Here is a 26,726-nt window from a genome sequence, read left to right as displayed (position 1 = left end):
ACATATAGTGTTGCAAAAGCTTTTATAAACTAAAACTAAGACTGAAACAATGACGATTGTCGCGATCATATAATAATGATATGATATAGCAATCAAGTTAAAGACCAAACTGATAAAATGTAAAGAGACAGAGATGCAAAACAAACACTGAACTTTTATTTAACAAAGTTTATTTATTTATTTTTTTCTAAAGAAAGCAAAGCTTGTCATCAGCTGATCTCCCAAATCTTGTTATTGACTGTGGTCAGTGAGATCGCCCATATCCGGTATATTGGTTGGTAGGTTTGCTATCAGCTGATCTCCCAAATCTTGTCCCAACAACAACAATCCCAACAACAACAGCAACAACAACAACAACAACGACAACAACAACAACAACAACAATCTTTATTTGCATGACCATAAATACATACAGTGTTGCAAAAGCTTTTGTAAACTAAAATTAAACTAAAAGTAAAACAGTAACGATTATCGTGATCATATAATAATGTTACGGCATAGCAATCAAGTTACAGACCAAACTGATAAAACGTAAAGTAGCACCTTAATGGGCGTATAGTTCTTGATAACTGTGGTCAATTGGTCAATGTATTACCCAATTCTATTCATGTTGGAGTAAAGCACGGAAGGGTTTGGTGATTGACAATTCGAAGCTTTGTGATGGATAACGAACGTGTTGCGCACCCGGGGTTTCCCAGCACCGTGTTGGGTTAGTTACCGTAATTCTAATTAATTTCATTTTCTGTAGGAAAGCTATAAACCTAGAGGCACTACATCACTTCAGACGTAATGGTATGCATTTCGGCAAGTTTCACTTGCTAGTTTCGTGAGTTGTAGACATAATTTGCGAAAAATCATTGTCGCCACGAAATTTCAACAGGCTCGTTTTGCAGTTGTTAAGAAAGTCAATGAAGCATTTACTCAGACCAAGCAAAAAATAGGTACGCAGTGCGTACATGGTCGGACGTGCAATACATGCATATTACCTTATTAACAGTAATAAGTTTTGCAGTGATCCTTCGTCATTTTATTTGAAACATGAACAATGCATATATAGATATAAAACCAACTACTAAAACGGATTTATTTGAAGACAGTGAGTCATTAAAGAACAAGTACAGACCGTTTATTGCAAACTTGCTCAGATGACAACTCAGACGGTACAAATATGGAATGATTTCTACTACTCAGGTCATTATGTACTGTCTTGTGGAACCTTATCTGGCCAAATTATACTTGTTTACACTGATAAGTCTGTTATGCCGAAAATGTGAAGTAGGCTAGGTCAATAACATGTAACCATTTCGGTGTCCTACAAGCAGAATAAAAGAGGGTGTGAATTATAATCATTACAATTTATTAACAATTCTTTTATATCAAATGAGCTTTGACATTTCCTGCCAAACGTTCACTAAAGGGCAAACTAAAATTAATGTTAAATACAGACATTTTCTATGGTAATTCACATAGAAGATAGAAGCAAAAACGTTTGCCGAGTGCACTTTGACAGCAAGCTGTATAAAGAATCCCCTTTGTGTAAGATCTGAGCCATAGCAGCAGCACTGGAAATCATCCTATGGTGTTGATAAACAATGTAAATTAGAGAGTTTGCTACACAATCTTCTCTGTGAGTGAGGAGGAGAAATAGTTAAACTGACATCAAAGTCAGTCACAATTGGGGCTGGGTTTGTCTCAACGCAGGCAACACCGCTGCCAAGTCGAAGTCTTAATTCAGGGATATAAGCTTTATAGAAACCATAAAAAATATCTGTGTAAGCCAGAGAGGATTTATTTCGAAATAACGAATCACACATTTCAATACTGCTAACTAAATCGATATGAAGTAAAACAAAAGCAGCATAGCACACCATAATTTTTCCTTGAAGCATCCTCGATACTCCCTGAGAGCTCAATAAACACTATGTTTGCCAACAACAAGTCTGTACGGTTTGTGTTATAGGTATCTGCGACGCAGACTAGGTATTATTTTCCTCAGGTTTGTTCAAAAATGCTCCAAGGTTATCTCAAAGTCACACAATTGTGCGATCAAGTACGCGATCAAAGTCAGCTATATTGACTTGAGTAAGGTGCTACTTGAGTATCGATCCCCGCTCTGATGCAATGTGTTTGCATGTTGTAATCAAATTATGATGAAGAAGAAAATATACTCAGGTTTTGTTCTGGTAAACAGCTACGCCACACACAAAGAACTAGCTGGTAAACAGCTACACCACACGAAAAGAACTAGCTGGTAAACAGCCACACCACCCGAAAAGAACTTGTTGTTAAACAGCTACGCAACACGAAAACAACTTGCTCGTAAATAACTTTTTGGGTCTAAAAGCAGCTTGGATGATTTTTTCAACACAATTACCCCACCCCACTAGCCTCTGTAGAACATTTTGCACGGCTCGAACAGCCATCCATCCTGCCTGAGGACCGCTTCGCTTCTCAGTTACATAGGTCGGACATTAGCATGTCCTCCCAAAAAGGCATGCTCGTTCAAGGCTTATATTTTTAATAAGGACGTTGTACACCCCCTATAGCAACAACGATTTATTTTTTTACGTTTTTCTCCTGAGCGCACAAAACGTTACTCAAGTTTTGCGGTTTCTATTTAAAAACATTTGTTTAGTCTAAAAATTCGAATACACATCTGACTCGATAAAAACAGGAAACTGTAATCTAGAAGGTAGAATATTATTCCATGGCCTTCTGATCACTTCTAGAATGGACTCCGTAGACAGCCATGATCAGTTGACAGTTGAAAAACCAAATAAAACCACGCTGAAGAGCAACGCAAACTGCAGAACGACATTAGGGTCTCTGCTTTTAACGGTGCCGCTGACCACAGGTGTTCCTATCAGGAGAAAGGATACAAAGGTTTGATTTTTTATTTCTAGAGAAATGTAACAAATGTTATTCGCCACACGGGACACTTCGGGGAGACCTAGCTTTAGCACTCGGCAACACGGCTTGTGAGGAGATGGAGAGCAATACTGTCTAGCGCAAAGGAGGATACTGGTCTGTAGCGGAATTTCGTCGAGTTTGTGGCCGTCATTATAGCACCCAATATTTAAAGACAGATCACATATCCTACGCGATAAACTAACCTCGTTTTATCCTGAACTTGATTTGATTGGGAAGACTGCAATCTCGTTCTAGGTAAGACAACAGCAGACACATTAGTATAAAGTAACAATAGCAACATTGTATTGCTCAAATAACTGACATGTGAAATCTAGTTCCGATAATGTGATCTCTTACTTCACAGCACTGATTTTCAGCATGACTAGAGAATAAGGTTACACTTTTGAGAATAAGAAAAAGAAATAACCAACCCAAATGTCAGCATGATACTTAATTTCGATTTTATTTGCCGATCATCGAAAACCTTAATCAGATTCACTACGGTTTTATATTTCGCTATGATTAAAATTAATAGTAGCGTACATCTTAGTGTAATTGTATTAACGGATTGTTTTACATGAACAAACGACTGGGCGACTAGCCTAAAACTAACTTATAGGAAGAATGAGCTTGAAAAAGAGAAAGGTATCGGGCACAGGTATTTCCTCTCTTGGCTTTGTAATCTGTTTGTTCAGTATGTTTCAGACATTCCTAGTTATAGATTGAAAAAAAGGAAAACTATTAAAACCGTTCTCCGACTGAACAAGTCATTCAAAAATCCGAGGCTTCAGCTTGGATGCTACAGCCCTTAATGGATTAAAGGAAATGGAAGAGCCAATAATATTCGTAGAAAAAGACCTCGATAACCATCCACGTTGGAAATTAGAAATGTAATGCGCTGGATAATGGTAGCACGCATGGCGTTAATGTCTACATTGTTTTTCCTTACGTTTCAGGCGAAACATAGATTTAAAAATTCACATTTCTTATTTACAGGAGTAAACATATTGAACAGTTGAGAAACCTGAGCAAGTTAGGAGGGAGGCTTCTCCATAAATTCCAATGTTGATTGAAGGACAAGTGTCAGATGAGTTGTAACCTGCGAGTAGCGCATTGTATAACAAGATTAGTCAACATCAAACTCGCCCACAATAAACTTCGATAGAGCTAGCAGCCATTGTCACACCAAGAAATAATGACGATAATAAAAATATAGTAAACATTGAAAGGAAGTGAGAAAGATAGGAAAGAAGAAAATATACTACAGTGGAACCTCGATTGAACTAATCTCTTCGTAGCCAAGTCCTCGGTATAACGAACAATATTCTTCGCCCCAATAACAGAAAGAAAGAAAGACAGAAAGAAAGGGACAAGGAAACAAACGAAACAAAAAGGAAAATAGAATAATTTGCACTTCCTACCGGCACAAAGGTTCGTAAATTGTATCTGCATGTTATCTCCTTCGCCTTAAGAAAATAATGAAAAAAAAAAAAAAACTTAAGATGGCAATTACTCAGAAGATAAAGTTCAAAACAAACAAACAAACAAACAACAACAACAACAACAACAACAACATCTGGTTGTTGAAGGCGCAAAATTAAAACCCGGCATTCAAATAGGTCTTAAAGATGCCAGTGCAAGATTTCCAATGTAAGAATTTAATGAGCAGCGATGAAATGTGTGTTAAGACTTATTAGGCACCAGAATACGTGAAAGTGTAAATTATTATCCTTTAGGAGAAAGATATTATTATTATTACTGGCTTTTAGCAAAACTGAATAACGAGTTCTCCTCATGTACAGAAACCGAATGGCCTGTTGCACAAGTCGGACCCTCTTCCTATGAGGCACAGGAGACCCAGGGGAGCTGGGTCAATTAATTAGGTTCAAAAATGTAACGGCCATTTTGTACACTGCTAGGATTTATAGGCGTCTGAACTGGTGACCAAGACATGCAGGTCAAGCTTTGCAGAAACACAGTGAGAGAAATCCTCTAGCCATACAATGAAGTTTTTGTTTATTGAGGTCAAGACAGTCTAATACCAGTAGATAGGAGTCAAATCGCAAGTACCGAGCACCATACACGACGCGTTTGCTGGGAAAGCGTCCTGGAAACGTAGGAATACGCCAAGAAAACTTCATTGACATACCTGCCGGTCCAACTTTTTGAGAGTAATTCTCAGGGCCCGGAGTGTCGGTTATTCTTGACGCGTACACCGATACTGAACCGTACTCTGGTATAATCTGTAATAAATAATGAAGGGTATAAGATGTTGGACGATTGACAATTACTAGTGGTTTGAAAGTTTAGAAATTTAAGCAAATTTCAATGGAGAAAAAGAAAAAGCCTTTTCATATTTCATACCTTCAAACTGTCATAAAAGTTCGCTTTTTAACGTCAATGATCTAAACTCCCCCCGGAAGGGGGGGGAGAGACTCACATATAAAAAGGACGGGGGGTGCTCGTCGTACCTTTTAAGGGTTATAAAAGTGGTTTTGATACCTCTTAGGGTGTTGAGGCGGGGGGGAGATTTCACGGTACCTTTTAGGGTATAATGATTAAACCGAAACAAATATGACAGGAGATAACGTATTGTTTTAGAATTGGTTCCTCTTATGGGTGGAGACCATTTTAAGCCACGCCCACAAAACAGAATCTTGGTACTCTTAAGGTTTTTTTTCAAAATTTCCAAGAGCACCCACGTCTTTTTTTATATGGGAGTCCCCCCCCCCCCCCCCCGATCTAACAATTGGTAGTGTTGCTAATCGTAACGCATTTTTTCTATTTCGGGCAACAATTCCATTCCACAACTAATGATGTTTAACACATAAAACAGATACAGTTCTTACATCAATATAGATATCCCCGACTCCAAAGAAGTGCTCTGCGGATAACGTGAAAAATCGTGCTTTGTTGGGAGAAACATAAGCCACAACCTCCGTTGTGTCCCCTGCGTGGGTAAAGTTCAAGCCCATGTAAACTGGTGCTGCAAAGACATGTCAAGCGTTAACACTTTGTCGGAACTTGTTGACTCAAGAATTAAATCTAAAAGGACTCTGACACCTCCAAATCATCCGCGAAACTTGAAAGCTCCTGAACAGAATTCGTCAGTGAAATCTAATGACAGCTCTCTCTGTAAGCTAGATGGGAGTTTTGTGAGAGTTGACAGTATCAATATATAGAGGCACAACCATGAGAATAATTCTAAAAGACATATTTTCATTGATGAGAACATGGAAATAGTGGTCTAGTATTGGATTAAACATGGACATAACCTGCATTGCAGCCGTCTTTCCTTATCGAACAAGCGAGCAAGCAAGCGGGCGGATGAAGGAGCGCGCCTAGGGTGAGCAAAAAATTGGGGAGAAGTGGGGAGGGGGTGAGTGAGAAGGGGGAAGGGGTGGGGAGAAAAGGAATCACCGCCTCCCCTGCTCCTTATTTTTCGCATTCGCTTGCAGTTTCGTTCAATTCGTGTAGTTTTTGGGAAACGCTTGCTACGCAGGCTAACATGGACAAGGTTGTAATATCAAAACTGAAATTCTCTTCGACAATTCTCTTAATATCTGGATTTCGGTGTTTTAGGAGCATCTCTTGTATGAGCAAAGGTATTTAGTCATGATTTTAACACGCTTCCACCAAAAACGCGGCAAAATGAACATGATGGTGATACTTCAAAAATGACCATCGAAAAGTATTTTTCTTTCAGTAACTGGCTCTGAATAGACCCTTTTCATAAATGGCTGCCAGTTATAAATTCTTTTGTAAGTATTAAAATTAGCCTGACTAACCTCATTCTTGAGTTGATAATTCAAAAGAATTTTTACTCCCAAACGAGTTTAGTGAGGCTAATTTAAATACATAGAAAAGAATTTTAAATTGGCAGCCATTTATGAAAAAGGTCTATATGGGAGGGCCAGTCTTCAGAATTTGACCAGGGATTCGACGATCACGACACCCAAACCTTCCCATGTTCCGTCGACTTTTTAGATCTTTTAGGAACGCAAATGGCTGTCCCTGTTTCGGAGATAAAACTCACTAAAGACCGTTCTGTTATGTCTATGTAACGCTATTCCCGGTATCCTATATGTGTTGGCATGTCTTCCTTGGAGCGCACGGTTGGTGCATATTTGGCGCAAAATAAATTAGGTTTGTAGTAAGGATGGGCAATAAGAGTGAGAGCTAACCTGCTGAAGTGTAACTCAGTACAAACTGGAAAGACTTAGTCAAACGTATGAACTTTGTGCTACGGTCAATACGAAGTCTGTACCAGCTAGTTGTGAAGCAGTTGGCAGCGGGTTTAAGGATACTGTTTGAGTTGCTTCAAATTGTGAATAACCTTTAGCGGAATTGTTTAACAGATACAAGTGAACTCACCCTTACGGGCTTTTCTTCTTAGTGAAGTAACCGGCTCAAGAAGCTTATCAAAGTTTTTGGTGGTGAATACATGCCTCTTTTGTCAGCAGCAATCAACTTCAATTCTGAAAGTGAATACTTTAGCGGAATTGTTTAAGGTGGCCGAACACAGTTTTCAAGAGCCTATGCCTAATTCACCATTACTTTTAAGCTATTTATGCTTTGGCGCTCGTTTTTTGCAAGAGTCAAGGTTAACCACAGAAAAGTTTATTCTCGCATTTTGGCTAAGGTGTGTGCTGTTGCCATGGCAACGGGGCTGGTTAAAAACAAGGCTTAAAAAATGGTTTTTGTTTATTTAAAAAAAATCCAGTCGTTAGATGTTTTTCATCTTTTGCCCAATACGAATTGACATTAAATCCCTTCTGTCAACACTGTTCTAATAAAATTTTGACATAGGCGATTTTCGTAATTCGCCGTAAATCGTTTTCACCGCATGTTCTGTATTATTAAAAATTCCCTATGTCAAAATTCAGATTTTTTGCGATAGATCATTCACGTGGTTTCTGAACTATTTTTTCGCCAAATTTCTTGAAATTCTAACGACTGGATCGTCAGAAATCCGCAAGTTTCTGCAAAAGCAATCGGTCTCAATTTTTCGAGCAACTGCGCATGCGCTGCATTTAACTGGGTTCTTTCGGTAAGAAAGAAAAAGCTGAGAATTGCTGGGTTCTTTGCATCGTTACCTTTTCTAACATATCTTTGTAATAAAAGACTAAAGCCATCAATACGCTGCGTTCAATTATAGAGAAAAATAGCACAGACACGGCGGGTGTTGAGTAAATAAAATAATTGCTCTGTTGACGGCATGTTTGTTTTTTGCGATACTTGTGCACGCGCTGAATTGCATCAGCAAAAGCGCGCGCGAAAACTGTGTTCGGCCACCTTAACTGATACAAGTGAACTCACCCTTACAGGCTTTTCTTCTTAAAGAAGTAACCAGCTCAAGAAGCTTATCAAAGTTTTTGGCGGTGAATACATGCCTCTTTTTGTCAGTAGCAATCAACTTCAATTCTGAAAGTGAGTACTTCGCGACTCCCACCGCAATCATAGTCAGATCTGAAATAGCAAGCAATGAAATTACTTCGAAAGACTAGATTTAGTTTGATAAAGTCCCGGGGGGGGGGGTTACTCCCTTATATGGGCTATAAAGGTATGTGCAGCCCCAAAGGGTATGGTTTTTCAGCCATGTTGGTCATAAATAGGGAATCGATTTTAGCTGATTTTAGCCATTTTGGTCATAAATAGGGTTTGGATTTTACACTCCAGCCTTGATATGGGTATATTTTTAAGAAGAAGCTACTTTTTTGTCATTATCGAAAAGAAAATCAGCAAAATCCCTTCACAAATCATGTGTACTGTAATTTAACATTGGTCTGAACTGGAGAACTAATTGTAACGCAGGTCTGAAACAAGGGTTTGATTTAAGGGTCAGGTCATAAATAGGGTTTCGAATTTATGGTCATAAATAGGGTAGGGAATATCGTAGATTTTGGTCATAAATAGGGTAAGGCTTTTGGGTAGCGGGCCGCACACCGCCCAATTTTTCACGGTGTACCCCCTGCGCCCCCGCCGGGGGATAAAGTCTCTTTTGCAGCCGTCGTTTGGGGTCATCACGCAACGCTACCTCTCAGGAAGCGTTGCGTGACGACCTCAAGAAGACTATCAGTCTGCGGAACAAGAAGCATTCGTGTTCTGAAAATTATCTGAGCGACACGATCGCCAGAACTTGCGTAACGCATAGAGATCACTGCTACTCGTTCTGCCTTTTATTTCACAATCTGTATCCATTTATACTTGACAAATGTTGTGACAACTGCTGTTACAGTAACGTGATAACGTTCGCAGTTCTGGTGTGTGTGTTTCGACGACTTGCCAATGAAGCGGAAATAAAGCAATCACATCTACCCAATTAGACAAAAAAGCATGAAACTAAGCGCTAGGTGCAAGTAAGAAATAAATATTTCACTATTAAATAGTCAAGACAACACAAAACAGAATTACCGCTTATGTCTGACTTTAATTTCTTTACGACTTTCTCCAAACTTAATTGCCTGTCGTTCGATTTTCCATCTGTGAGTACAATGACTATCTAAAACGCACAAAAAAATATGTAAGTTGGACGAACTGTCAATATTCTATGTCTCAAAATAAAACCTACAATACTAAAAATCCCCGAAAGGTATAATATACCCAAAGAGTAGAACTAGATACGTAAGAACAGTAGCGAACGCAAAACTAAGAAACTCAATGATAATCATTCTACTGAGCCCTGCAGTGATTTCTGTCGTTAAAATCGTCTGAGGCTCCATGTCAGGAAACAGGTTCCTTATATATTAAGATTATAGTATTGTGCGCCCGCCTCCGGATCGAGTGGTCCGGGTTCGAACCCTGGCTGGGGACATTGTGTTGTTATCGGGCAAAACACTTAATTCTTGAAGTGCCTCTCTTCACTCAAGTGTATAAATAGGCACCAGTGAACTTTATTGCTGGGGTAACCCTGCGAAGGACTAGCATCCCATCCAGGGGGGAGTAGAAATTCTCCTGGTCGCTTCATGCTACTGAAACCGGAGATAAGCGCCGGCCTGATGGGCCACTTGGCTCGTATGCAGACTTAACCTTTACCTTACCTATGGTATTTTTGAATGGTGGATGTTAAAGGAATCAAAGTGAGGTGGTACCTGAACTGTTTGTGTATCGGTCACTGGATTGTCCACTGCGGGTATCAACACATTGTAGTGAACAACGTTCAGAGCTTCAGCAGTGTAAGTGTAACCCCCTAGAATAAAATCAAAATGTGAATAACACCTAACTTGAACTGAGAAAGAGGAGACAGAGGAGGGATTGGAGCGGCAGCGAGAAGTGCAATGGAGGGGGTGGCTGGGGTGGGAAATGACGGCTTACAATACGGGGAAGTAAAAGTCTTCATTGGTTTGCATTGTGCCAATACGGTGGAATCCCGATTTCTCGAACCCTCATTTTTTCGAACCTCCCGATAACTCGAACCAAAAGTCGTTTCCCTCTCCTCGGTCGAACACTGAATTTTACTCCCGATTTCTCGAACTATCCAATTTTTCGAAGGAATTTTCGTTTCCCTTGGAGGTTCGAAAAATCGGGATTCCACTGTAATTATGCCATTGAACAGAACTACTTGACATGAAATTTGTGGTGAGTTTAGGATTGGCTTTCAGAGATTTTTAAGGTTAAGGTCAAGATTTTTAGAGACTGAAGTAGCAAAGTAAGTAAGCAAAGAAGAGAATAAATTAGCGATAAAAACGCATGTGCACTGCGCTAATTCTTGAAACTCCGATTTGGCTCATTGATTGTTGATTGATGTCTGGCATCACGTGAAAGGTACGTGAGAATTTTAAAGTGTTCCTATATTTCAAAATGAAATCGGTTCAAAGACACTTTTTTGTTTCTTGATTATCACTGGCAGCCTTTTCTGAGCCTCTTCAGTACACTCAATTGCGCGGCCAGGGTTTTGGTTATTCTTAAGGATTTTAAATGACGTAAAAGAAACGAGATGGGAGTAGATAGGTGCAGGCCTAGCGGAATTGAAGTTGTCTAAGTTACAGACAAACCAAGTGAAGAGTACCTCTCAAGACTACATTAATGAATTGATTTTTTGAATATTGAGCCCGCTAGTTGTTTCAAGAATGCAATAATGAGTTGATTATTTGATTTGTTATTCTCATTAAAGATTACTACTACTAATACTGAACCCGCTAGTCGTTTAAAAGGGCAATAATGAATTGAATTTTTTGAATATTGAACCCGTATATTGAAGCCGTATTCTTGGAACGACTCGCGGGTTCAATATTCGATTAATCAACTCATTATTGCATTCTTGAAACGACTCGCGGGTTCAATATTCAATAATCAATTCATTAATGTAATCTTGAGGGGTACGCTTCACTTGGTTTGACTTTAAATTAATGAGTCCATACCTTTATATTGAATTTCATCGACTGCACACATCAGCCTCGTTTTGGAGCCATAGTTGTCAAGAGCGACTGACAGAGAAACAGAGTCGGAGAATTCGACAATGGCCACGCGAGCTTGTAAAGGAGAAATGTCAAACGTTTGAATAATCTCCCTGAGGGAATAAAAAATGGTGTTAGTCAGTACACAATAAGAAAGATACTTTTTTTTATTGAATTCGTCGTTGACATTTGCTTTCACCTCCAGTTTTTTTCTCACCAGAGAATGTTCATCCATTAACGTTCTTTTAATGTTAAAATGAAGGTTGTGTGGGACACGATTCACAAATTGAAATGATTTAGTCTGTGTTGGAGAAGTGGTACACAATAGTAATGTTAATAAAGTAAAATTTTGCTTCCTCAATAACCCTTTTGGCGTTTATCTTTTCTAATTTGCTTCACACTATAATCAAGCATCTCAGTTGTGAGGCAATTTCAGGTAGTTTTGTAGTATCGGCCACGTTGTATTACATTGTAACACAAGTAATCAGAAAATCTAGCCGTGAAAAGGGCTAATGACACCTCAAAGAACTGTCATCCACTACGCATGTGTGGTCATTAGTGACGTCACAGCAAACATTCGATTGTTTTTGTTGCCTGGAAATTTCTTATGGCGTCGACCATCAATATTTAACAAATAGAAAACATGTACCATGTTTCTATCGAGTTATAGAAACACGAGTGGAAGTGTGGGAGAAACGAGAAATGCTGTGGGAACACGAGCAGTAGGCGAGTGTTGCCACAGCCTTTTCGAGTTCTGCCAAACTGTCACGAGTGTTTCTATAACTCGATAGAAACACGGAGAACATGTTTTCTATTTCTTTTGGAAAACACCGCGACGAAAAAAGGGAAAAAACTTGTTTACTTTGATCATCAAAATGTAAATTCTCTTTGCTCGCGCCATCATCACGTCAACAGCTCGTGCTGGTTCTATCGAGTTATAGAAAAATGATTTTTAACCAATCAGCGCGCGTATTTCCTTAGGGCTGTTTTCTAAAAATTTACACGAGAGGGACTGTGCAAGATAATCTTTCAAAAATGTTGCTAAGCGATGGAGGCAGATTTAAAATATATAGACCAACCTTACGAACTTGACTTCTTTTTTATGGTTATCCTCTTTAATACTTCCCGACTCGTCCATAACGAACACAATGTTAGCTGGAAGTTCACAGTCTGAAACAAATAACAGTGAAACGTTGGATGCTAAATACAGTAAAAAGAGTGAATCAAGAAAATGACGTTTCTAACCTTCATTATTTTCGTCAGTAATGCACGAAGTATTCCCAGTGACCACATCTGCAAATGAGTCCAGAAATAATCAAAACTATCAGAAAAATTCCTGAATCTGATTGGCTATCGACAGGCCCTATTTTAGCCTAAATAGGACAGTGTACGCGTCCTGCTGTAATTGGATAGTACACGCCATTTTGGGCGCGCCCTTTCTTCTACAGATGTACTTGAATAGATTCCTTTGGCATATTGGTCGAAACACACTCAACAGTTAAAGTTTGTAATTTTTATCAAGACGTTTAACCGATGGTTATATGATCCTCACATTTTGTTTGATTGATTGGGAACAGGACTTCGCGTTCCCAATTCTGTTGTAATCATACTCGTGATTCAACTAATCGGACTTACGCTAGCGTTTGCCCCCTTTTGTTAATCACTCACATGATTTCAGACCGAATCAGACTCCACTCAGTGCTATTACCATTATTAATTAACTTATCAGAACAAAGTATTAAAACACTGCATCATAAACACTACCACTTCGCAAACACTTTGTAGAACTGTTCTCAGCCACGCTTTAAGCAACTCGATAACCGCACGCTCGCTAAGCATGAACCAGTTCTTAAATTCAAAATAGCTAAGTACAGTAACTAAGTTGAAAGATCAACAAATCGGATGATCTCGAAAGTTGTTACCATATGGGTTATAAAAAAATGTTGAGGGAAAGACAACCGTGGGTTAAACGAAAACCGACAGAGTTCTTCGTGGTATATATCGTGGTTCGATTAGAGTTCTTTGTGGTACGATTAGGTATAAACATCGGGCCTGCTAACGAATTGATCTGAAATTCAAGAAGTTTGTTACAGCTTTGATAAGGACGCATTGAGTTTTAGGAAGGGCTATTACCTATTAACCTGTCAACTTCAATTGGGCAAAAAGAAAAAAGAACCTAGAAAGGATAACTCACCCAAGTATGTAAAAAACTGGTCGTTTACGTTTCTGGATAGGTCCACGATCTTGCCTTTCTTTACATTAGGCAACTGCGCGGAGTTTTTGTCATAGTAGGCATAAGCGAATCCTTCGATCTGCTCCAGAAGTATTTCTATGTCAACCAAGTTTCTAAATTTGGAGTTTCTCCTGCATCTGGCATATGATGTGTCATACAGGATACCTGTTAACACAAAGCAAATCATAGAGCTATCAAAAGACTAAGACAATGACAAGTCATTTCAAGAACTTATGAAAACGCTCTACGTTGTCTTATTGGTAAACAGAAGGATGAGCTAAACACTTTTCTAGAGGAATTACTTGGACGTCAAAGGTCTATAAACTAGTTCACTACCAGCTACAAGAGCGAATAAGCTAATAATTTATCTTATGACTTAGGCCCCGCTCCAAACGTCATTTCACTTATGCGCCGAACCTAACTGACGAGTTAAGTGCGGGAGACGAGAGGCGTTTGAATAAGCACAACCTGATGCGCCCTCTTGCCGTTTAATCTAGCGTTTACATTTTCAGTCATAGATACCTGATCCATAGTACATCCTCAGCAACTGACCAAGTCGCACTCCTTTCTTCTTCCACTTGGGGATGCCATGCCCTAGAAGGAATCCGTCAATGTCACCTAGTATTTCTGCATCAGTAGCCTTGGACACGGCTCCAGCTAAGCGATACGAAGCGGGGCATTGAGTGTTTGGGTTCCAATATCCAGAAGGACCGAATAAAGTTGACGTGTCTCCATTTTCTTTATACAAAGTGCTTCGCGCGAGGTTGTAAGCAATGGTAGCGGTAAACAAATTGTCGACACGTAATGGAGCACCGGCTGTCCATTGCGTGAGGGAGAGGCTATCATCACGATTCAGGCCTGCGCAAATACCCATCATGACACGACCCATTGCTATGGTTTCTCCGTCAGGTGTCAACACTACGCCCATTTCCCGCTGGGAGTTGTCATCATAGCTGTATTGAACCATGTTAGTGAGAACGCGTTTTTCTTCTGAGTTCAGAATACCAACAGGTAAAGGATCTGACTGGCCACACAGTATGTTCCACAAATCAGCGTTGAAACCAAGAATACGGATGTAGTTTGCGATCTCGTTGATGGTATCGCCATCGGTAGTCGTATGGCGTTCAATCTTTTCCACAACCTCAATGAAGTGATCCAGCGTGTAGATGTCGTATACGATTGATATAGATCGCTTGCCTCTAAAAAAAAAAAAAAAAAAAAAAAAAAAAAAAAAAAAAAAAAATCACGTATTTATGACAATTGAAAAAAAATGTTTTGATAGTTAGCCCTGGCCAAATGATCACAACATTTCAACGTAACATTGTTGCGCGCAACATGTTGCCCACGTTTGACCACCTTGTTGCGACGTGTTGCGACTTTTTGGGTGTTGTTGGCTCAAATATGACCATTTTCAAACTCCTAACATGTCGCAACACGTCGCAACACGTCGCAACACGTCGCAACAGGGTGGTCAAACGCGCGCAACATGTTGCGCCCAACAATATTGCGATTGTTAGGCCGGGGTTTTATATGAAGATGCCCATTTTATACGCAATTTGAAATGTAGTATTCTAGTATTCCGTCTTTGGACAACAGAGTCAGCTGCTATCAACTACTCGATAATACACCACTACTGTAGAGGAATCTATATAAATTAACCAACTACAATCCAGGGCAAATTGTTTGGCTAATAACTTCTCTTCTACAGGGCCAGACCTAGTTATCCCGTGTGGTGTGGTGAACATACCTGTTCAAAGAAATATCTTCCTCATCATGAGCTCCCAGCTTTGTTTTTGCTAAAAAAATAATAATAATAATAAAAAAATGATTAAATCAAATAATAATTCAAAACCCACACGCTTACAAAGTTTACCTCCCTTGGACGATGGTTAGAACATTCCAACGGTACATTTTTATCTGCTGGAGTACGTTTGGATTACAGAAGTATTAAAAATACACCCAGCAATAAAGTAGTTAATTTTAATTGGCTAAGAGCAGTAGCATTTATTGCAGATGGAATCTCTGGAGCTACGTACATCACGTACGTTGTTACTTTTGTGTCTCAGTACTTTCAGTACCGTCGCAGAAATACGTGTTAATAAGTTGAACTTGTTCACGATTTATGTCTATGTTGTGCGATCGGCTTGTGTAAAAACTCTCTCAGCAGTCAACAGAGAAAAATTGAGAAAGTTTTTCCAGTGAACTAAAAAATAAAACGCACAAATTAAAGGCGCAAATGGTGCATCGTGGTACAATTAAAAGAAGCTTGCACAGTTCACAGCACACTTTCTTTCGTGTAGTAGACCTGTAGTAGTGTAATAGTATTTTTGTTAGTGGTATTATTTTAAGTTTTGCCCTTATTAGAAGTATTATTGTTAGTATTGTAAATGTAAGTAGAGTTAAGTATCGTTACAAGATATTCAGTGTATGTAATGAGTATGGCATTGTTAATTAGTAATCAGTGTTAGTACTATAAGTAGTGTTAGTATTGTAAGCAATGTTGTTAGTAATTGTAAATTGTAGATAATGCTTTTTTTGTAGGTAAGTTGAGTATTGTAAAATTGTGAATAAATTATGATATCAAAACAACAGCAACAACAACAACAACAACAAAACATTTTCTGTTGCAGTTGCTACGTAGTTGACAATGACTACTGGGATATAGTGCTTGATTCCAACAGCCTCCTTGACAGAAACACTTAAGACCGGGTTTACCAGAGGACCAGGCAGGAGTGATACATGCCATCTTTCCTTTTTGGATGAAACTTTGCCAGATTAAAGGTACTACCCAACAACTCTAAAAGACAAAGTGGACCGGCTTTGTGATTTTTCCCTTAGGAGTTAGACCACCCCCCCCCCCCTGGTTTTTTGCCCCAAATCCCCAAAATGTCACTAAAATAAGCATCAAATTTAAACACCGCTCCTGCTTACAGACTACATTGCATTTTATTGGTATTTCACACAAATAAAGATTGGACCTATCTTAGTTCACACCACGAATTTCAAGTCATTTGAAGTGACAGGTGCCAATCAAGGAATGTCATTTCCTACCCATGTCACGCAACATTTAGCTATAAGGCAAATTAGCTGAAATTCTGACTCAAATATTGCTTAAGTCCAACTTTCTAAATCAAAACTAATTTCATCACAGTGTGGCCTGATGAAATCAAGAATAAAACTTTTGGCATCTGTTATTTTTTGGTAACAAAAGCTGTTCAAACAACATGACAAGAGGCTAGTTTTAACAAAGAGACAAGGGCGAAATCTAAAAATATTAGATATTATAGAGTCAGTTTATCAAAGTTATTTCTATGTTAATGTCATTAACAAAGTCTTTGAATATTATTTTGGGCAGTGGAAGCTCAATGAATGCAAAACTCTTTGCAATATCCCTTAACCCTCGCACGTGCAAGGCGGAGGGTGGGGTGGATGCCATCCCCCTAAGAAGGTATTTTCAAAATTTTGAAAAGACGATTTACTCTAAGGGGCTGAAACTTTCATTAGCTGTTCATTCACCCTTCGCGGATATTTTGATATGTCAATTGTGTGTCCATCATTTTTTATGTTTCCATAGCAACCATTAGTTTCATGTAGGTTTGGCCAAAAATCAACTTTTTTGACATAATTCTGTATTTTTTCCAGTTTTCTTCATCAAATTCCAAAAATTCACCAATTTGTACATTTCATAAGCATTCTGGCTTGATTTTGTATCAATTTCCATTATTTCTTGACTTTTTAAGAAAAAAGTAAAATCCAAGATGGCGGATCCACGATGGCGGATCAAATGACGTCATTTGGCATTATATGACGTCACCACCAACAAAATTATGGTATCATTTTGTGGAACAAGCTCAGGGCTATCTAATCAATGTAAATTTATTTCGCTGTGCCTAAACAGAGCGCAAACCAAGAGGGTTTTATCTATTTCCCCCTTATACCACGGTGGGTGTACTAGTTAGCTTGTACATCCGAGGGTTAAAGTAATAGTGCAAAACACCTCAATTCTATTTGTACAATTTAAATATGGGAATAAAGGGCCGTGATGTTTACATTCTAAAAAATTGACTAGTTAGATGAGAGTTTTTCTGGGCAAATCTCACTTTTTAGATTACCCTTGAAACCCTGCTCGAGCATCATGGGCTGGTCACATGCTTGATGTTGCAACTGATTATTGTCAACTCTTACTTTACACTTGGCATACAAACTGATCAATCCCGAGAGGTATTCTTTGCTGACATTATTTTTTGCCCTCATATATTAACTCATGAGCTCACCCAATGAATATTCATTTCATGCGAATCGAGTTGAAAAACATCTATGATTTTTTTACTTTGCTGTATCAGGCAGGCAAGTAAATCTTAATTAGTATAAAGATAAACATTGTGCATATAGTTTTGAAAGCATGAGAACAAGAACCAAAGACCTTGATCAGCAGCAAATAATATCACTAAGTAATAATTAATAGTTTGTTGTTGTTATTGTTATTATATATTATATTTATTTAAATTTATTGTTGTTATTATTTATTATTTATTCCCACTGCGTAAGGAATTTCAATCTCTATTTATAGATGTGCACACTCCAATGATAAAAATGGCTTCGATGTTTTGCTCAATTGTAACTTTTTTGAAAGAAAAGCTCGACAATACCGGATGTTACCTTTGTTCTCATTTCATCCACTCACTTCCCAGCCTTAGAGAGTGCACAGGCATTAAGATCGTCAGATATGATTTCAGTGATCCACAGGCTGGAAAGGACCTCTGTGACAGAGAAATTGCCACAGTGCAGAGCCATGTGCGTTGTAACATAAATGAAGGCCACGACATTAAAAGGGCTAATGATATCCTATGGCGGGTTAAAGGGTGTCAGGCATCAATAATATTGTTAAGACTCAAGAGTCAGGCCAGACCTTGAAGCACACAATGTTCGGAATCTGTCTCTAAAATTTTTTAGCTTCAAGTCCGGAGGTTTGAAAGTGTAGAAGGCTTATGATATGGGCCCTGGTAAACGTTTTACACCTGCACATGAGGAATGGATTTGAAAGACCTCAAGGGCCTACAGACTTATGCATAGAGCAGCCCTCAAATGTACTGCAAGAGAGACTGCCACTTTTACAGCCAGGGGTTTGACAAGTGTCAGCTCCAACAGCCTCAGTCCAGGCATAGTTAATAGAAGGGGATTATTATGAAACTCAACAAAGTTCTTTGTTGTATGTTTTTTTTCTCTTTTTTGGCCTTGACCGTGCGCAAAACACAATTGTTGTATACTACTGACCGAGTAACTGACCAATAGAAACGTTTTGGTTACGTAATTCATGCATAGCGTATGAGTGCAAAAAAAGATTTTGCACGGTCGTGAACCTTCCAACACAAATCTTGGCATCTTTGTTTGCTCCTTTGATGTTTGTCGGGTTTCATAACCATTCCCCTCTATTAACTATGGTCTAAGACCTTGCAATCTATTGAAGAAGAGTCCCAAGTTGTTAAAGCTACAAGAGTGTATTCCTCCTACCCTGAAGAGGGATTCATAAAAGCATAGCAGTCTTTTGCATTCTGCGGAGACACTTGGATGCGGGCAAACACGTAATGAAGTTAGAGAGGGAAACGACAAAGACAGCATCAAGATAAAATGGGTTGAAATCCCAAACGTCCTTTAGTAATCATGATCCATGTGAGAAATCTCAAAGGGATGGGTCTGAAAACATCACGAAGAGGAACCCGAAAAGAACATTCTTGGAAGGTGAGGGGACAGGACGAAAGTGTAGTGATTGAGTGCAGTAAGATGAGACTGTGCAAGACAGTAGTGGTAGGAAAAGATCCAGCAAAGAAGAGTAGCTTGCTGCAGACCAAATAGCCCAGTACTTCAACATGTTGTCTGTAATGTACAGAAGTGGCAGACTAGCCATACACCAGGCGTATCTGAATCCGTCTCGAGATGAAGCAGAAGAGATCTTGACCAGGCTTGCAGTACGAAGACAGTACTACTTGCCAGCTACTTTACCATCCACCATATAGAATATGTAACATAGTCTTGTGACCAGAAAAAACAAATCACTTATTTCACAGCGCCATGGAGCTATGGATATACTCAGGAGGTTACTGAACAGAAAAGAAAACGATAGCCAAGAGCCACTCAAGCTTATTGAGTGCCTAGAAAAATTTAAAAAGTTCAACTGGGCCAAACCTTGTTAAACCTAAGACACTGGTGCCTTGTATGTTGTCATGTGTGCTCGCTTGGACGCTAGGTTTCAGATAATTTCGGCTACTAGATCTTCTCGAGGCTCAATTTTCCCTCAGAATTGCAATTTTTTCAGACATCTTCTTACTCGCAGACATGCAATCATTTACAATGTGTTGTGCTAACATCTTTGAGGTATAACCTTTATCTGCAGTTAATTCAGTGTAGGAACTTTCAGAAGAAAAACGCATTTTCATAAAAGCTAGCTAAAGCTCAATCTCACAGTTGAAGTATTATATACAAACTGTACGTGTTTACCAAGATTTACTTGCATGCCTGATGCAGAAAAATGACAATTTCAAGGGGCTTTTGAACTCGGAATGAGGGCAAACAATAATTTCAGCGAAGAATGCTTCTCAGGATTGATGAGTTTGTATGCTGAGTGTAAAGTAAGAGTTGACAATAATCAATTGTAAGATCAAATATTTGACCTGTGATGATTGAGCAGGGTTTCAACAGTAATCTAAAAAGCAAGATACGCCGAGAAAAACTCTCATCTAACTAGTCAATGTTTTAGAATTCAAACATCCTGGCTGTTCATTCCCATATTTAGATTTTACGAATAGAATTTAGGTGTTTTGCATCGTCATTTAACCCTTGGACGTACAAGCTAACTCGTGCCCCCACCGTCGTATAAGGGGGAAATGGAAGGAACCCCTTCTGGTTTTTGTTCTGTTAATGCACAGCGTACTAAACTTACATTGATTGGATAAACCTGAGCTTGTTCTACAAAATGATACCATATTCAATGGCTGTGATGTCGTAATGTCAAATGACGTCTTTTGACCCGCCATCGTGGATCCGCCATCTTGGATTTTACTTTTTTCTTAAAAAGTCAAGAAATAATGGAAATTGATACAAAATCAAGCCAGAATGCTTATGAAATGTACAAATTGGTGAATTTTTGGAATTTGATGAAGAAAACTGGAAAAAATACAGAATTATGTCAAAAAAGTTGATTTTTGGCCAAACCTACATGAAACTAATGGTTGCTATGGAAACATAAAAAATGATGGACACACAATTGACATATCAAAATATCCGCGAAGGATGAATGAACAGCTAATGAAAGTTTCAGCCCCTTAGAGTAAATCGTCTTTTCAAAATTTTGAAATTACCTCCTTAGGGGGATGGCATCCACCCCACCCTCCGCCTTGCACGTGCGAGGGTTAAGGGATATTGCAAAGAGTTTTGCATTCATTGAGCTTCCACTGCCCAAAATAAGACTTTGTTAATGACATTAACATAGAAATAACTTTGATAAACTGACTCTATAATATCTAATATTTTTAGATTTCGCCCTTGTCTCTTTGTTAAAACTAGCCTCTTGTCATGTTGTTTGAACAGCTTTTGTTACCAAAAAATAACAGATGCCAAAAATTTTATTCTTGATTTCATCAGGCCAAGGGTGAATCTAAACTGTGATGAAGTTAGTTTTGATTTAGAAAGTTGGACTTAAGCAATATTTGAGTCAGAATTTCAGCTAATTTGCCTTATAGTTAAATGTTGCGTGACATGGGTAGGAAATGACATTCCTTGATTGGCACCTGTCACTTCAAATGACTTGAAATTCGTCGTGTGAACTAATATAGGTCCAATCTTTATTTGTGTGAAATACCAATAAAATGCAATGTAGTCTGTAAGCAGGAGCGGTGTTTAACCCTTTGAATACCAACTACGCATATATGCGTAATTAATGGTCGTGCTCTTTGTACCACTTGTGACGTCATCAATTTAAATGTCATCAGATATTCTTGATAAGCAGATAGTATTGCTAGGCTAGCCCTTTCCGCACAATGGTCAGGTTTAGATATCGACGACATTGCGACGTCGCAAATTGAAAAACAAGGTTATCAGTTTTGGTGCAAAAAAAAACGGTGGTAAAATGGTCCACAACGCTCATGATTGATCAAGATCCATTTCTAGGCTTCGCCCGTAATTAACATCGAACTTTTCACTGCAGCCAGAAAGAACATACAATTCAAAAGGTAGCCAGTGTAAAAGGGCAGAGAAAAACAGAAAGGAAAGGGCCAACAAACGAAATTGAGAACAGTTAATGGCAAAAAAAGTCCAAATTTTGGCTTATGCGCATGCCCGTAATTGAAGTTTTGCTCAATTTTGTACCTAATCCTCTGAAAATCTCTCCTTTTAGTAAAAAAAAGCTTTTTTTAGCAAAACTTAGGCTTATTTAGTGTCATGGCGGCTAAAAAACCTGACTAAACGGCTAAAAACGGTATTTTTGGGCGAAAGTTTGGTATTCAAAGGGTTAAATTTGATGTTTATTTTAGTGACATTTTGAGGATTTGGGGCAAAAAACGAGGGGGGGGGGGTGGTCTAACTCCTAAGGGAAAAATCACAAAGCCGGCCCCCTTTGTCTTTTAGAGTTGTTTGGTAGTACCTTTAATCTGGCAAAGTTTCATCCAAAAAGGAGAGATGGCATGTATCACCCCTGCCTGGTCCTCTGGTAAACTCGGTCTTAAAAGTAAACATCCTAATTAAAGAATATGATTATTTGATCTTCAAGGATCGATTTTCTCCTACGTTTGAGAAAACAGTATCAAAATTAAACAAATTCAAAACAAAACAACAAGGCGTGTACTTACCCTCAGGAGTACATAAAGCATAACCGAAGATGCAAAAGAACACGACGAAAAATGGCCTCCAGTATTCCATAGAAATCTGTAATTTGGGGTGACACAATAAACAACTTAACAATAACAAAACGACACCATGCAGTCAAACTAAAGAAAGCTCTAATAGTGTATAAACAAGTGCTGCGAGACTACAAAGCGAACGTGACACTCAGTCGCAAAGCACCTCAGGCAACGATCAGATAAACCACGAATTAAAGTCGTCGTTTTGATACCTTTCATGATATCACATGTGACTCAATTTTTCCATGAGTATTTCCATAGATAACTTTAAAGAGATTTGAAAAGCTTTCAGTTTCTTATTAAAATGGTTTTCAATCAGTTATAGTTTTGGTAATTTCATGGTGTAACAATATTCCGCTGCCGAGGGTCGCAGTGTAATTTTCATTGCAAGCATTCCAATGTTGCCACGCAGCTCGCTGTAATTGTTATGTCACGGACATAGTAATTTTAAAAAAAATATTCGCGATCAAAGATCTTGCTTGAAGAAGGTGATTAAAAATCGCTTAATTTACCACAAGACAGTAACTTTCGAATCTAGGCTTAATATTAAGGTGGCCGAACACAGTTTTCGCGCGCGCTTTTGCTGATGCAATTCAGCGCGCGCACAAGGATTGCGAAAAACAAGTATGCCGTCAATAGAGCGATCATTTTACTTACTCAACACCCGCACTATCTGTGCTATTTTTCTCTATAATTGAACGCAGTGTATTGATGGCTTTAGTCTTTTATTACAAAGATATGTTAGAAAAGGTAACGAGGCAAAGAACCCAGCAATTCTCAGCTTTTTCTTTGTTACCGAAAGAACCCAGTTAAATGCAGCGTATGCGTAGTAAGTCAAAAAATTGCGATTGAATGAAAAATTGCACTCTCAGAAATATGCTTATTTCTCGAGAACCACTCATCAGAATTTCCCGAAATTTGGCACGAAAATACTTTAGGAAATAAGTAACTAGAGTATTGAAAATAATTGAACTTTAACAAAGGAAATTCTAGATATTCCAGTGAACCTTCAACAACGGATAATTAAAGATCTCTCTGTTAAATTATTAGCAAAATGGCTTTAACTTACGAGAATCGCTACAAGCTTGTTGCATGCAAATTATAAAGCAAAGCCAATGAACAGATTTTCTACAAATAAACAAAACCGATTTTAAAGGCATGTTTATATTTATTCATGTTGCCATGGCAACGGCACATTACGTCAACTTAACCATCAAAAAACCAAAGTTTGTGTTGTTAGCTTGCTGCCATTTTTGGCGACCCAGGGATTAAGGGTTTTAGAGAAAATGGTGAATGAAACACAGGTATCAAAAACTGTGTTCAGCCACCTTAAAATATCAGGAGAAATACTATGCACTATGCAGCATGTAAACCCACTAAGCAATTATCACAAGAACATGCAAGATTAAGTGAAAGGGTTCGCTCCTTCTGTGCAAGCAGACTTACAGAAATGTTCATGCCCCAAGGCGATCTTTCAGTAACCTTCAATCCTTGCGAACTAATGGTTTTAAGAGCAGTTAGAGGCGCTGGCTCGTTCATAACTTGCCACTTGGCAAATTCGCTTGCTATACAAATGGAATGAAGTATTGACTTGATCGAGTTACTGCATGCACACGAGAACGAAAACAATGCAAACTGACCTGTTATTGAGTTTACTCGTGTATTGGACTTTACTCAGCAACGAACAGGTTTGGGAGCAGCGTGGAAATTCTTTGGATGGTGGAGAAATTAATTTGCACCCAGCATTTTGTTTGCAAGCAAAATAACAATTCCGGGTAAAATATGTATCTGGCGCAAATATTTGATTTTCTTCAAGATGACTGACAGGATAAGCCTTCTAAATCGATGAGCTTTACGTTACATTTCGGCGTTTCGGAACTCTCAAAGAAAAGGTTGATTGACAATGTTCACTTTCATTGATTAAATCGTGATGTCGTGACCCTAACAGGGTTGATGAACGCACTACAAGTTAATTTTTTTATAACTTACCACTGTGAATACATTTGTGTCTATTCATTGACACTCTGGTGACATGATTTTAAGTTTGAGGACAGCAAAATTAATTGCGTCTGGCCATTATTTTACATGTTAAATTTCATGAGTTTCACTAATGATCAGTAATACAACCTTGTGAACAACTGTTTCTAATATAGTGAGTGAACTTATATCTCATGACATTTTAAGCCGTTTGTTGAAAATAAGTCAAATTTTTCCTTAGTCATTACAAAACCTTCAAATATTTACATTCGTAGACTAGTTCTTATTATTACCTAAAAGACAATGCGTCGCATCTATTTTAGGTGGTCTTTTGTCTTAACACTTCAATCAAGTTGACCGTCTGCAATTTTGGCTTATGTATGGCTAGATGGCTACACCGCAAAATGCTAAGAAAAATTCATGCATGTGAGAGAGATAGTTGTTAGGTTCTGACCATTTCCCCGAGGAGCGACCGAGACTAGATTGTGATCATCATTCTCTTCAAGGTAATTATTTTCTTTTAGATGGTGAAATTTCGCCCGAAGACTTTTCATTGAAATAACTTGAGGTCATACCGCTGATAATATCACGAGACGAAACAGGAATCAAGGTCAAGAAATACGTGCAGGGGATGATTAAAATCCTGCGCTAGAAAATGTGCAATGTAAGCGGGGCTCACGGATTCAACGAAACCGGTCGATTAATAAGCTCAGTTGTACAAGATTATTAGTTGTTGCTGTGTGCTGCCCAAAAGCTTTCTTATTTTAAAATTGTCTGAATTCCGTGCAGTCTTCACTTGTTTAGAAAAGGCTGTCGAATCTAGCATTCCATGTGACCCCTCCTGTGTAAACAGTTTAACCGCGATTTTTAATCCCACGCTACATCCAGAGAAAAAAAATCTGAAAAAAAAGTTGAGTTTTAAAGGCAGTCAATCATCTCCGCCTCTTCGCCCAAAGCACTGGAGTAGCTTGGGTGTCTACGCAAATATTTTCTTGAGACGGTGCATTTGTCCATAAAATGGTACAACTCTTATCATGACTATATCCGCGACAACGACTAGACTTTCCGACTTTCTGCTCTCATGGTCACGTGCAATGATGACCGCTGTTAAGGTCATTTCCACGACCAACAGAAACTTTCTCGGTTTTGTTTCGTATTCGGACATCAACAAATCTTCAATGTTATGACTTACTTTGTTAGTGCAGTTTATTCTCGCAACTTGGAACTCGTTTCTATCCAGCTTGTCTCTATCTCGAACTCAAACAATTTCTCATTGGATGTCGTTTGTTAGTCATTAATTATCTCGAACTCTTGTCATCTCGAGCTATTTTACGTTTTCTACTTTCAGCACGTGATAAAGGAATTTCCTTGAAGAGGTTGACGACCAATATGCCTCTCTTACACGCAGAAATGTCGCTTACTTCGTGTAATTCCTCATCTAAAGAGGTGGAAAACAAACCAATTTGTTTCCGAGTAGTTTACAAGAATCAGCAGATATCGTCTCGTTCGAATAAAATACACGACGAGTGTAAACTTTCATCCTGTTCTGTCCAAATTATTCCCGCAAATGTTCTTACCTGTGAGAGGCTGATCAACGACTCAAGATACTTAACTACGTTATGAGAAATCTTGCGATACAAATTTCAAAATCTTACCATGTGAGCCTGTGTGACTGATGTACGAGAGCAAACGGCTAATGCTGCAAATGCTGGATAACGTTCTAATGTGTCTCTCGTTGATCTGTTATTTGAGTTTAATCTGCATTTACAAGCTTTATATTTTGTTGCGGGGGACTAGCAGGCGGTGTTGGACACGGTTCACGAGACAGTATTCGACCAATCATATGTCGTCTCAGCCGGAGCAATGGCGGACACATTTTTCGTTGCGAATGGAGAGTAGGTTGTCGTTTCTCGACCGATTTCTGCACTCATCATGAGAATCAAACGAACCTTTTCAAGGAGGTGCTAGTGTAATATCTAGACCAATTATTTACCAAGCCTCAAGTGCAGGTAAGCAATGTTAGCATCAGAACTAGTCAATGGAAATCGTGCTATGTTGAAAACGTTTGCTTACCATAGGCGCTTGCATGAGGAGCTTAACCCTTCTCAGGAGTCAGCGGGAATCTCCCAGCGCGACGTCTGTGACGTAACGTAGTAATTACATTAGGGATAGAAAATTATGTCAACAACGGCGCAAAGCAGATTAAAAATAATCTCCTTGGGCCGATCGGCATGTGTCATTTCTTGGTATCAGGTTATGTGAAATATCAGATGAAAGCCAGAAGAGGATGGTTAATAGATTACTGAATTACCTTGTTTG

At 38.7% G+C, this 26,726-nt stretch overlaps 1 protein-coding gene across 4 annotated transcripts; it reads right to left on the bottom strand.

The window, feature by feature from the left end:
* Positions 1-319: 319 nt before the first annotated feature.
* LOC145479034 (uncharacterized) lies at positions 320-26,196 on the bottom strand. Of its 4 annotated transcripts, XM_081457279.1 has the most exons (17): positions 26,063-26,196; positions 22,380-22,455; positions 15,287-15,335; positions 14,062-14,738; positions 13,501-13,704; positions 12,552-12,599; positions 12,386-12,476; positions 11,271-11,419; positions 10,002-10,099; positions 9,325-9,412; positions 8,230-8,379; positions 5,760-5,896; positions 5,060-5,153; positions 4,332-4,376; positions 3,935-4,009; positions 3,114-3,161; positions 320-2,860 (listed from the first exon to the last, which is right to left on the bottom strand). In XM_081457279.1, the coding sequence occupies exons 1-17, from the start codon at positions 26,063-26,065 to the stop codon at positions 2,754-2,756; spliced, it is 2,139 nt and encodes a 712-aa protein (XP_081313405.1). In that variant the 5' UTR covers positions 26,066-26,196; the 3' UTR covers positions 320-2,753. The 4 variants fall into 4 exon arrangements, 2 of the variants coding, with proteins under 2 accessions (XP_081313405.1, XP_081313404.1); XR_014048364.1 differs by lacking the exon at positions 320-2,860 and having other exon boundaries at positions 3,139-3,161; positions 3,935-4,376; XR_014048365.1 differs by lacking the exons at positions 320-2,860; positions 26,063-26,196 and adding an exon at positions 24,071-24,608 and having other exon boundaries at positions 3,139-3,161; positions 3,935-4,376.
* Positions 26,197-26,726: the final 530 nt, after the last annotated feature.

Source organism: Orbicella franksi, chromosome 2, assembly GCF_964199315.1.
Source record: "Orbicella franksi chromosome 2, jaOrbFran1.1, whole genome shotgun sequence".
Taxonomy (NCBI): Eukaryota; Metazoa; Cnidaria; class Anthozoa; order Scleractinia; family Merulinidae; genus Orbicella; species Orbicella franksi.
The sequence above is the reverse complement of the archived record's forward strand: the minus strand, read 5'-3'. Positions and strand labels throughout refer to the sequence as shown.